Genomic DNA, 13,656 nt, shown 5'->3' on the forward strand with positions numbered 1-13,656 from the left:
ATCAAAGGACCTCAATGTTTAAATGAGACAATGAATAGTAATTTTGTACTATGTTTTGCAGGTAACTGAACTTGGTCGAATTTCAAGTCATTACTATTGTACACATGAAACAATGTCAACATATAATCAGCTTCTAAAGCCAACCCTCAGTGAAATTGAACTTTTCAGGTAATTCTACCCGCAGATGTGAGGTTTATGATTATTGGCAATTTATAACCATTTTGAACTACTGTTGGGGGGAGTAGGGAAAAAAATATGTTTTATAGTGTTTACAGAATTACGGTGGCATGCTTCCTGATTCATGATTACTGTTACATAACTGTCCCACAGTTTTCGATTTTGACACATTTTAATGGAATAACCTTTCTTTTAGGGTGTTTTCTTTGTCTGGAGAGTTCAAGAATATCACAGTTCGTGAAGAAGAGAAACTGGAGTTACAGAAGCTCATGGAACGAGTACCCATCCCAATTAAGGTATGTTTTACATTATTTCAATGAAGAACTCAGCAAATAAGAAGAATAATCATTTGAAAAGATAAATCACAGCATTTTCTATGTGTTACGTACTGTAGTACATGCTTTTCTTCCCAGAATATTTTGTGCAGTGTGATTTGAGTGAGTGAAACTCCATATTTAACACAAAGGTTTCAAATGTGTCTTTGAATTCCGGTATAATCACTGCATTGTATTTGATAGTATTATAAGCATTTTAATATGTCTGATTTTTTTTATGTACACAGGAGAGCATAGAAGAACCTAGTGCAAAAGTTAATGTGCTCCTGCAAGCATACATCTCTCAGCTGAAACTTGAAGGATTTGCTTTAATGTCAGATATGGTGTATGTTACACAGTCAGCTGCACGGCTGATGCGTGCTATTTTTGAAATAGGTAATTTTCTGTGATGTTTATTGGATTTTAGTGTCATATTTTCAGAATCTAGAAATATTTTCCATCAGTATTCATATCTCTTTCTGCAGCTTCCCCCACCGTGAATCTGAAACGTAATTATGGCACCTTTTTTAATTTCTGTTTAACTCTTTCTTGTAAAGTACATTTTTTCTACTTTTTACCCATCCCTGTCAGGATTTGCATTCTCTAAACTACTTCTATTTTTTCATTCATTAGTTATTTTCTTGAAGAACTGACGCCATTTGGTTTGTGTTTGTATTTTGCGTATCACCTTTGGCTACTATGATTTTATTCTTGTATCATTGTATATTATTACCAGTGTAACTTGTAGAAACCGGGCATCTGCATTTCTTTGGGACTTGTCTGTAACATAATTGGATAATCATTCTTTTGTTGTGTCTCCTTTAGTCATACTATCTTTTAATGTATTTGAAACTGTTAATTAATGCATCTATACCCTCTCATCAATTCATTATTGCCAGATTTATCTCCTACTCATTCATTACTCATTCGTTTTATGTATTAAATACTCAGTTTCCTACTGCTGTATCAGTGTTGAGAACTGTGCATTATTTTCTCATGCTGCATTTAATTTACAGTTCCACCATGAATTTTCTGAATCTGCTTACATCTTTTCTTCCCCCCCCCCCCCCCCTTTTTCTAGAACTAGACTGTATTAGAAAATTGTGCCAAGAATTGACGTCTTCATAACAAAAAATACATTTTTTTATGTGTGGAAACCTAATTACTTTTTTGATTTTTAGTGTTGTACCGTGGTTGGGCACAGTTGGCAGATAAAGCTTTGTCGTTATGTAAGATGGTTGACAGGCGAATGTGGCAGTCTATGTCACCTCTTAGACAGTTCCGTAAAATGCCTGAAGAAATAGTGAAAAAAATTGAGAAGAAAAATTTCCCCTGGGAGAGGTAAGTTAATTTTGCTAAATCCACAATTTTTGTTGTCACTACCCTCCCCCTTCCCCCCCCCCCCCCCCCTCTCTCTCTCTCTCTCTCTCTCTCTCTCTCTCTCTCTCTCTCTCTCTGTGTGTGTGTGTGTGTGTGTGTGTGTGTGTGTGTGTGTGTGTGGGCGTGTGTGGGCGCGCGCGCGCCTTGCCGGGTCAGTGTAATCAAAAAATGAAAGTATAAGCATTTGTACAAGTTCCTTTCTCAGGAGGGAAGAGCTTTTTATATTTTTCTAACGCGTGGAGAGATGTTGGTGCTATCTTGCATTAGATTTTTGTCTCTTATTACTCCTCGACTCTTTGCTGAAGGAGAGAAGTTGCTGTTTTTCCCATTTAGTGTTAAAGCTGGTAGGGATTCCCAATAATTCAGGCTAATAAGCCTAGAATGACCAACCAGTGGTGCTTGGGTTTTGGATGGGTTGAGCTTTAACCCTATATATATCTTGCACCCATTTTGATAGTGTACACAGGTTATTGAGACTCCCAATTGCTGTCTCTAGGTTTATTGGTTGCACTTAGATAAAACTGGAGGTCATCAGTGTACATTTGGTATTTGCAGTAGAACAAAACAGATGACGCATCATTTATGTACAACGAAAAGAGTGTAGGACCTTATACCGAACTCTGGAGGACACCTGATACTACCTGCCTCCATTTTGACTTTATGGAGTTGATTATGACGCATTGTTGGCGAGCCACCAGACCTGAGTGAAACCATTGCATTGTTCTTAGCGAGAAATTTAGGCTGCTAAGCTTGGCAAGTAAAATATCGAAGTTGACAGTGTCAAAGGCTTTGCTGACATCTAAGCAGCACATGAGAGGTTCCTCTTGTGCATTCATAGCAAGCATCTGGCATCTGTTACCTTTATTAAGGCAGATGTGCTGTGATGTTTATGCAAGTCTGATTGGTATTCATCTAGTAGGCTGGTTGAGGTAGTTTGTTTACTGGTTGTGCACTATGTATTCCAAGGCTTGGACAAGGAAGAATGGAAATAGCTCAGTAATTGAAGGGTGCTGTGGCAATGTCCTTTTTAGGTAGGGGCATAATTAGTCCTTGTTTCCTGGCCTCAGGGAAAACACTTGTGGTTAAGGAGTGGTTGAAGATCCTTGTTATAGGGATCAGTAGTGGGTCAGTAATAAGCTTCATCATTTGGACTGTGATGCCTTTGTGTCCAGTAGATGCTGGTTTGATACACGAGATCTTTTTGATGGCATTGCAAGTCACATGCGTTAGAATTTTTTGTGGCTACAGTCCCTACTCCCATAAAAAGTAATCAGTGAGACTCCATTTCATTTGTGTTACAGTTGTGGTTACTGATAATGTGAAGTACCTGGGACAGTATGATAAGCTGCAGCTTTTACTATGCCTATACCAAGACCATGCAGATTTTTCCATAGGCCAGTTGGTCTATTTCTGTTGTCAGTCAAGGTATTGCCCAAGTTTTGCACTTCTCACAGCTTGACTGGTTCTGTTCTGCTTGAAAATGATATGAAAATTTTGTGTGGCCAATGTGCAGCATCTCTGAGATTCATGAGCTGTTTCAGGTCTTCAGTTAGCCAAGCAATATGTTTCCTTCTTTAAAGGGCTATATTTATCATACAGTTGCGTACGTTTGTTAGCAAATACATGAAGCTTTTTGTTCATGTCCAAGAATAGAGTAGAAGACATCCTCCAAACTATTTCTTGTGCCTCAGTTGCAAGTTCAGATAAATTAGTGACTCTGACATCTCGGTGAGTAGCTTGTTGCAGTTCTTTCTGGGACATTCTACTGAGTATGTCATGAAAATTATGTCGGGGTGGGCATGCCAGTGGAGATATTTGAGAGGTAAAAATTACTCTGTTTGGGGTTTTTATTGAAAATGTATCTGTGAGAGTGGACTACTGTTTGTATGTTGGGTGGGAGCAAACTGAAATAGACATGTTTTCAAGATGAAAGCATCCACTTAAATTTCATACTGGATGGCCTATTGCGTAGAAAATTTATGTTAATGTCACCAGCTATAATTATATGCTCGTCTCTTGATTTGAGACTGGAAGAAGCAGTATCGAAACATGCAAATATGCCTACTTTAGGAGATTTGTAGAGGATATGTATCAGTTTCTATTATGGGATCTGATCTCTGTGAACATATATTCCACTTGTTTATCTTCATTATTGTTGGATTTATGTAGCACAGTAGGTGATAACTTAAGAGTATATGTGTGTTCCTGCGCCAACCTCCCTTTGGTTACATTTGTCTTGTTTTAGAAAGATGTAGCTGTCTAGATGAACTGAAATAGTGGGAATATTTGGTTTGAATCAGCTCTATTACAGAAGTATTACATGAATGTCTATGTCTTGAAATATATGATAGAACTCATCAATATGAGCTGGCAGAGATTGGACATTTCCGTGTGCAATATGTAGCTTGTGTATGCGGGTGCAAAGCTTACAAGGATGCCACTACTAGACATTAGCGGCTCTGGACCAGTGAGAATTGGGGAACAATGTATACCTGAGCACTCTGCGGTGGGGGAGGTTCTCGGAAGAGAAAAGCAGCAGATATCTTCAGGAAGAAGGGAGGTATTGGACCAGTCGTTGAACAGCCAGCTGGGAGAGAGGAGTATCGAATGCAAGATAAACAGAATAAAAATACGGGTTATTATTAATGGTTCTAATGATGGTTAACAACAGTAATATGATAAAATTGCTAAATAAAAATGGAAGAAAGATGGTAAATTAATCTCGTGAATCAGAGTCCTATGAGAGTAGTGAAATAATGACTTATATTGGTATTGTAAGTATGAGAATTCAACATAAAATTTATAATGAATACTAAAAGTAAATCTAAACAAACAAGTGATAATAGCAGGAAACTGTTTTAAGGTAAGCATTGCAGAAATAAATTGTTTCTCCTCAAAATAGACACAAAGATAAACGCACAAACTAGAGGCAGCAAGAATTGACATGTTTTAAGTTCCTAAAGCACAGGCATTCAAGTTCATCTCCATTGCATACTGATCTTTTCCCATTTTCGGTCTTAACCGTTATTCTGATGTTGTTTCTCCACACCTTTTGTAGCCCAAATCTCGAGATTCCACTGTTCGAAACCTTTACCCTTTCAGAAGTGAGGTCCTCATGTATCGTTGGACCTGACTGTGAATTTCTTCTTCACTCTGAAGATTTCAGATCTTCTCCTGTGCTATACCACAGCCTAATACATACAGTTATGACACCGTCTGTTACCATTTGACAGCTTGAGCGACACGAGTGTTCCAAGTGGTGAGGAAGCACACACACTGATTTGTTGTAAGGATACTGTTTGTTCTTAGTTTTTTTTACTTAAAGAAGGACATTGTCATTATATTTTTGTGCTCCGTGCATTAGTAAATTATAGAGAGACATAAGTTATTGCGAAATAATGTAAAAACAACTGAATCACCCTAATTCAATGACATAAGCTACAGCTTATCAAGAAAAAATACTTCCCAGTATGTGTATATTTGCAGCATATTCTGCTGAAAGCAAGAGAATATAAACATGTATTTCTAAATAACGACAAACATGGTGTCATATTTTAGTTATTGTCGATTACTCGCTATTGTAAAACTATGTTGCAACTCATTATAAGCATTTGTATTTACACTTATCCAATATCATACTCAGAGATGTTGCTTTCTGGCCATTTGGGGTGCTGCTGTCGCTGCTGATAAGAAAAACAGGACAGAGTGTTGCAACTGTTATGATAGACTGTGACTGTGCAAACATCACTATTTTGGGTCTAGGTTTTGAAGATCCTGGTGTCTTACACCACACTGTGACTTCTGCCTGTGGCATTTAGTGTCACCTGCAGGCAAAGATTCTGTTTGGCAAAATGGATCACTAATTTGTCGCTATTCCCTCTGCTGTTCTCAGGAGTCCAGAGCAGTCTGAGATGATTGTGCTGCTGGTATTTGTTCAACTTCATGAGATTTCTTGATCAGCTTCTGTTCGAGCAGTCATCTCCTATCCTCAATTTATTTTAAAGATTTGTTGAGAGCACAGATCTCACTTGCATTTATCTTCAGAGTCTCCTGTAGTTTGGCCATCACTGTGGCTGTGGCAGCAGCAGTAATGATTTGTATGAGCCAAGTCATGTTTTCTGACTGCGGTGCGGCACACAACTCATCCTTCACATGTGCAGCAACTTTGGGGATGTCGGGTGGTGCGAACTTGGCTTCCTGTGTCAGCTCAACTCCAGAGTGGCCATTGGCAACACTGCACGGTGTTTGACAGTTATCATTTTAACCCTTTATACTTGTTCCTGTGTGCTCTGAATGTGCTTACGTGCGCCACCAGTCCTTCTACCTGGTACTCTGAACGTGTCTAGGCGTAGAAACGTTCAGAGTATGAGGTATTAGGACTGGTGGCGTGCGTAAAGATGTTCAGACCACACAGGGACAGGTACAAGGTGTGCGTGTTAACATGTCCAGAGCACTTAAAGGGTTAAATGCAGTTCCAGGTTAACAGATTTTCAGAATCAAATGCAAATATGCCAATAGGCACTCACCACGATTCATACAATACATAGAATAGCCTAACTGTTTAATAACGCCTCCAAAATTCATGTAAACGTGCGAGCCAAACTAATGCAAGTCACATATTTGCCAGTCTTGTTTTAGTCCTTTGTACCATGGAACTAACAAATTTGCTGTAGCATGGATAGGGTTGCAGATGGATTTTGTTGTGTTTGTAATTGCAGATGTAGTACATTGCTGGTTTTCTGGAGATAGCAGGAAGCAGTTGTTTTTAAGGCAGCATGAAGCAGTTGTTTTTAAGGCGGTCCACCTTACTGCAGTTTTAGGAAAGTGATGATGCACATCTGACACAACAGGTCATTGTTTGCTCCAGTGGAGTAATTGCAATAGACACTGGTCATAGTAAGGGACTTGCGTGTCCAAGTTTCTCCCATCTACCCTTCTTCAGAACAGCACTTCTTACTGTGTTATTGAAATAAACTGAAGGAGAAACAATGTATTCTAGTATAGACTCTTTGTTCTTTATCACACTATCAAAACTTCTTAGTGCTCTAGCCCAATGAGCTGGTGAGAGAAGTTTCAAAGTTTCAGCTGAATTCCATACTTTCCTTTGTGCATTGTTTCCAACAGAGCACGAGCAACATGCATCATGCATGTTTTGAATATTTTCTTACTGAATTGGAATAGCTCCTGGAGTACAGGTACAGCCATGATCTCTTTGATGAGGGGATTGATGTTATAAGACTGAAAATTAAGCCATCAGGAAATAACACCAAAGTGGGCAGAAGATAAACTGATTTTTTTCCTGTCCTTGTCTGTAGGTATTTATGATGTGCTTTTGGGTGTTCAGCTGAGATGTCGATTCCATTTTTCTGCATGGTGTTTTGATGAACAACCCAGTTATCATCTTCAGGTGTTGTTAGGCAGGTAGTGTCTACACATAGATGCTCACAATTGTCTTTTCTCATCTGCTTCGCGATTCATACAATGCCTTCTCATTGCTCCTTGTGATCAGAAAGCTGGATGTTAGAATAAAGCACTTTAATGTGACACACAGTTATAGGAATTCTGTTTCTCACTGTGGTAATTTTGATTTAGCCTTATGGTTTTCAAATCTTCAAAATCAAAATGATAAGTGCCTATCACGTGTCTGGTAGTTCTTTGAAAAGTGAATGTGCCATTTCATCTCTGCCAGAAAGCTATTGCCCCCAGGGGCTCAGCATTCATTTGCTGGGTATGGGCTTGGTGATCCCAGGGTTCCTGAGCTGGGGACTGGTAAGCGCCACCAGTCCCTCTGTCACCGTAAGCTCTGGGCATGCTTCAGTCACCAACGTGCGGTGCGGTGGTGGAAGGTTGTGTGTCACAGGGAATGGGGATCTTGGCTTGACCGCCTGGATCGCGAGGATGGAACAAACTTTTGTAAAAAAAAAAAAAAAAAACCCTCAGTCTCAAGGTGTGCTGCACACTGATGAGATGCATGGTTGTTGAGGTGGATCAGTTGTTAGCGGGCAACCTTTTGGGAACCTGCTGCACCTCAGTTGTATAAGGCTTACTTAGGCACACAGGGCTCTGTCTGAGTGGACCCTTATTTCCCTAGCTGCTCGTGGGACCGAGCTGGATCCCTCGAAATCTTCTTCTCCTCCCAGCGGGAAGGGTGTACTGCCTGGGAGTCCTCACAATCATTCATCAAAAAGAATGAGGGAGGCTAGTCCTTCTGATAATCAACTTATTGTCAGTAACGGGGCTCAATGAGTCATGAATCATAATGTCTTTGTAGTGATTAAGAGGAAGGAGGGGACATTTGAAAAAGTGTCCCCCTTCTATATCCATAAAGGCTTAGAAGGGCTGGTTGGTACGCTAAAGTCTATTAAGTGGTTGCGCAATGGTTCCTCGCTTGTTGAGACACCGGGCAAAGCAGGTGGAACTCCTTAAGAAGTCACTGAAATTGAGTGAGTATGACATCATTGTTGAGTTTCATAACTCCCTTAACTCCAGCGAAGGTGTGGTAACCTGCAGTGATATTATGGATATAGACATTGCTGAACTGAGACAAGAATGGGGACCACAGGGGATCATAGATGTGGAACAAAGGACACACAAGAACAATGGAGAGACTGAGAAGACTGCCACTTTTATTATTGCGACCTTCAATTCTCCAACGCTATCTGAACACATCATGGCAGGTTTCCTCCGACTTAGGGTTCGGCCCTATGTACCTAACCCTATGCGATGCTTCAAATGCCAACATTTTGGCCATGCAACACTGAGTTGCAGAGGCGAAGCGACTTGTGGGAAGTATGGAAAGGCAGCCCATGAAGCTAGGACGGACTGTCCATCTTCAGCAGTCTGTATTAACTGCTCTGGAAGCCACCCGGTCTGGAGCCGAGCCTGCCCTGTTTTTGCAGAGGACCGCAAAATTCAGGGAATCAAAGTGACCAAGTGGATCCCATACACAGAAGCCAAAAAGGACTATCAGGGGATGAAACCCCGTCTTTGCCACTTCCTATGCTTCGTCGGTGCAGACACCCGTTAGTAAGTTCAATGCTTCGACTGACACGACCTCCAATGTTCCCTATCCATCTCTAGCACCTGTACTTGTGGTGCCTGTATGTGCCGAAGTAAACTGAAATACATAGCAATTCAAACAGCTACAATTGAAAAGACCAGTAATGCTTCCACAGTGAACCCCAAAAGCAGTGTGTCCCTCAACACCCAGTTTCTTTGAAGAAAAGTAGCTCTCACCACCACCTTTCCCCCTCATCCTTGCTGGGAAAGGGTGCAGGGAAAGGATCCCAACATTCAGGTCGAAAGCTGATCCGGGCTCCATCAGATGTCATTCTGGCACGTCTGACTGATGATGAGGACTTCATGGATTTTGATGCCTCATCACCAGACCCAGTCAGCCCCAAAACCCCACCTCACTCTACAAGCGCCTCACCACCTTGGCACAAAGACAGGGGTAAATCAAGACCACATTGACGAAATTGCTCCCACACTTTAATGGAATATAAATGGATACAGGACTCATCAGGCAGAACTGAGACTCCTTGTACAGGACAGACCCTTTTGCCCCTGCCTTCAAGAGACTCATTTTAAAGAGAATGACACACCTGTACCTGGAGGTTATCACCTTTATAGAAACGACGACCTTACTGGTGACAGGGCAAAAGGTGAGTTTGCAGTGTTCGTAAAGGACTTTTCTCTCCTCACCTATTCCCTCAACAACAACACTACAAGTGGTTGCTGTTCGGATAGTGGTCCATGTTGACATCACAGTGAGCTCTGTGTACTTACCACCCCAAGAGCCTCTTGATAATGGGGACCTCACTTATCTTAATGAACTACCCCGACCCGTTCTCCTTTTGGGGGACTTCAATGCACACAGTGCACTATGGGGTTCTAACACCACATGCCCCAAGAGTCGGGTACTTGAGGATATGCTACACAGAACAGATCTTATACTGCTGAACATGGGTCAAGCCACACATTTTAGCACTGCTGCAGGTTCGTCTACAGCCATAGACCTCTCCTCCTGCTCACTTTCTCTTGGGGACACTGCTCAGTGGGCAGTGGATGATGACCATGGTAGTGACCATTTCCCAGTCTGGATCCATCTGCCTGATGTAACATATCCTGAAAGAAAGCCACAGAGATGGTTATTCAAGAAGGCTAACTGGATGCTTTACAAGTAGTTTGCTGTTTTCAAGCAATGTGATGGTATCCAGGACTGGGTGGATCACATTACAGCTGTGATTCACAATGCTGCTGATGCATCCATCCCAAAGTCTGTGGAAGTGCCGAGGAGGCGACCTGTCCCTTGGTGGAATAATGAGTGTTGCTTTGCAATTAGGAACAGGAGGGCAGCAATGTGCAGATTCAATTGATGCCCTACAGGTGAGAATCTTGCAAACTTTCGAATAGCACGTGCAAAGGCGAGGAGAATAATTCAGGAGAGTAAGCAGAGGTCTTGGAAAGAGTTCCTGAACTCCATCAATAGGTCCACACCTGCATCTAAACTATGGGAAGCCATTAGGAGGATCTCAAGGCACAACTCTCGACTGCCAATAGCAGCTGTACGAATACAGGGGTCTCTCGTAACATCGACAATGGATATAGCTCAGATAATGACTGACTCGTATAAAACCATCTGATAACCTACAGCATGTTACAATAGTTGGACTGATGGTCGAATGAAGTCCTCCTTCAGCTCTTCAATAAAATTTGGATAACTGGTGACTTTCCCAACTCGTGGAAGGAATCTATTTTAATCTCAATTTTAAAACCAGGTAAGGATCGGAGAGACCCTGGTAGTTATTGTAGTATTAGCCTGACAAGCTGTGTAGGAAAGACACTGGAGTGTGTGGTCAATCGGTGTTTAGTGTGGGTTCTGGAAACCAGGTCCCTACTCAATCCCTCCCATGTGGGTTCAGGAGGTATCGCTCCACTCTTAATAACGTGACCCTGCTCGAAGCTGCTAGTCAACAAGCTTTCCTTCATAAGCAACACCTTATCAGTGTTTTCTTCGATTTGGAAAAGGCCTACGACTCTACCCGGAGGCATAATATTTTGTCGCAGCTCCATCAGTGAGGATTCCGTGGACGTCTACCGACCTTCATACAGTCCTTTCTCTCGGACAGATATTTTACATACAGGGTTGGGAATGTCTTGTCTGACGATTTTAAGCAGGAGAATGCTGTCCCTCAAGGGAGTGTCTTAAAGAGTCACGGCTTTCACTATCGCAATCAATAGCATTACAACCACAGTGCGACGTCCAGTACTGTGTTCCTTATTTGTGGATGACTTCTCCATCTTTTGTGCATCCTCCAGCCTCACCACGGCTACCCAGCAATTGCAACTGATGATCAGGCGGTTGGAGGAATGGTCTCGCACCACAGGTCTTAAATTCTCATTAGATAAAACAGTTTGTGTTGCTTTTAATCGTTTCCGCTGTCTGTTTAATTTGCCCATTTTAAAACTAGGGGACACAGATCTCACTTTTAAGGAAAAGGTGATGTATCTGGGTCTTATCTTTGATGAGAAATTAACATGGTTGCCACACATTAAAGAACTGAAACTGAGATCTGAGATGTCTCAAGGCCTTAAACATCCTTAAATGTGTCAGTCATAGGTCTTGGGGAGCTGACAGAGTGCATCTGCTACAACTTTATAAGGCCTTCATGGGACCCTGGCTTGAATACGGATGGCAGATGTATGGGTCAGCAAGGCCTTCATACCTTAAAATGCTGGATGCAGTTCACCACGATGGTATTAGGCTGTCAACAGGGGCCTATCGCACGAGCCCTGTTCTTAGTTTGTGTGCAGATGATGGTGAGCCTCCACTGTCTATTCAACATCTTCTTCTCGTGGTATGCCAAGAAAATAGGTCATTGTCTGCTGCTACATCGCCAGCATCCAGTTACATTGTTCAGCTGCCAGTGGAACAGCTGTTCGATCATCGACCACAAGCAAGACGGCCATTTGGGATCCGTGCAAGGGAGAGTCTTGAATTATTACAGGTGGGAGGCATTAAGGTCCAAAGCCAGGGGTGGGTAGAGCATCCCCCTGGTTACTAGCAAGGCCTAGATTGCTTTTAGAACTGACTGCTTACAAGAAGCATTGTACCCCAGACCATGTTTTTAAAATTAAATTTAATAAAATTTTACTTAGTCACCCAGATTTTATTACCATCTACACAGATGGTTCTAAGCAGGGAGATGTTTCCTGTTGTTCTGTTGTGTTCCCCGACACTGTCCTCAGGATAGGGCTCCCAGAGCAGTTTTCAGTTTATTACGCGGAATTGTTTGCTGTCCTGAGGGCAGTGGAGCAGATGAGACGGCGCCGTGACAAAAAATTTATCATCTGCTCCAATTCTCAAAGTGCCGTTCTCGCTGTTGGACAGATGTACCCAGTAGATCGGATGGTTCAACAAGTGCAGGACGCTCTCCTCCTCTTGCACAGGCAAAACAAGGAAATCATTTTTTGCTGGGTTCCAAGGCACATGGGCATCCAGGGAAACAAACTCGCTGATGCTGCTGCTAAGGAGGCTTGCTCTCTTCCTCCTGCTGCCCGCTGTTCAGTCCCTCTGCAGGCTCACTTCATTTGTGACTAGGAAGACCATATGTTGGTGGGCTAGAAGTGAGAAACAATAAACTACCTTCCATCAAGACTTCAGTGCGACCATGGATCACCTCCTTCTGCTCGCGACGGTGTGAAGAAGTAGGACTTACTCATCTTAGAGTGGGACGTTGTCCACTGACACCTGGCTTGTCCACTGACACCTGGCTTCCTCTTACGTCGGGAGACGCCCCCCGTATGTCAGAGATGCGGGACATAGCTGTCAGTACGACATCTGTTAACTGAGTGTGTTTTATATGATGATCTGAGGGTTGAACTGAGTCTTCCCTCTATTTTGACTGATAAGGAGGCGAGTGTCATTCGTGTCTTAAAATTTTGTGTGGTGTCCGGAATTCTTCCAAAAATACTTGGTGTGAGATCTTAATGCATCACAAAGTGACTGGATCATGTATTATTTCTGTCATCATCTAGCCATTGTTTTTGTCCCTTTTTTAACAGCATCCTTACAAGTATTTTCTCCATGATTTTATTTAGTTATCCCACTGTGTCTCGCTGGGGTTTTATTACGGGCTTTTACGAACCTCATTTTTTTGGGGTTGTTTTACATTTTCTGTGGTGGAATCAAATGTAGTTTTCCAGTTAATTATCTCCTTCCATAGATCGTGAAAATCTTCGGTATGTGAGATCTTAATGCATCACAAAGTGACTGGATCACGTATTATTTCTGTCATCATCCAGCCATTGTTTTTTGTCCCTTTTTTAACAGCATCCTTACAGGTATTTTCTCCATGATTTTATTTAGTTATCCCACTGTGTCTCGCTGGGGTTTTATTACGGGCTTTTATGAACCTCATCTTTTTGGGGTTGTTTTACATTTTCTGTGGTGGAATCAAATGTAGTTTTCCAGTTAATTATCTCCTTCCATAGATTGTGAAAATCTTCGGTATAACATTAATGCAAAGGCGCTGTTGACCTAGCTGTTTAGCGCCCTCTGCCATAAATAATCATCATCATCACCAGAAAGGTATTGAACCGTAAACCTATTGCTTTCGAAGAAATTTAAGTTTGCTTCACTATTAAAATGCATTGTATAGCGTGAAAATCAGTCTTACTTTAAAGTCCTAATAATGTCTTCTCAGCAGTGTTTTAAATAGTTTACTTTTGTGTTAAGTGTGTGTAGATTTGTAATTGACTTCTCAGTCTGTTCAAGAATTCC

General features: G+C 41.8%; 1 protein-coding gene across 1 annotated transcript in view; it reads left to right on the forward strand.

Annotated features, from left to right (window-relative positions):
• The window catches only part of LOC124595279 (putative U5 small nuclear ribonucleoprotein 200 kDa helicase), a 115,118-nt gene that overhangs the window by 81,651 nt on the left and 19,811 nt on the right, over nt 1–13,656 (forward strand). Inside the window, exons 18-21 of the mRNA XM_047133957.1 lie at nt 62–168; nt 374–473; nt 740–887; nt 1,673–1,832. Coding sequence (XP_046989913.1) covers nt 62–168; nt 374–473; nt 740–887; nt 1,673–1,832 — 515 coding nt within the window. The remainder of the gene's footprint in view (nt 1–61; nt 169–373; nt 474–739; nt 888–1,672; nt 1,833–13,656) is intronic.

Source organism: Schistocerca americana, chromosome 2 (assembly GCF_021461395.2).
Source record: "Schistocerca americana isolate TAMUIC-IGC-003095 chromosome 2, iqSchAmer2.1, whole genome shotgun sequence".
NCBI classification, from domain to species: domain Eukaryota; kingdom Metazoa; phylum Arthropoda; class Insecta; order Orthoptera; family Acrididae; genus Schistocerca; species Schistocerca americana.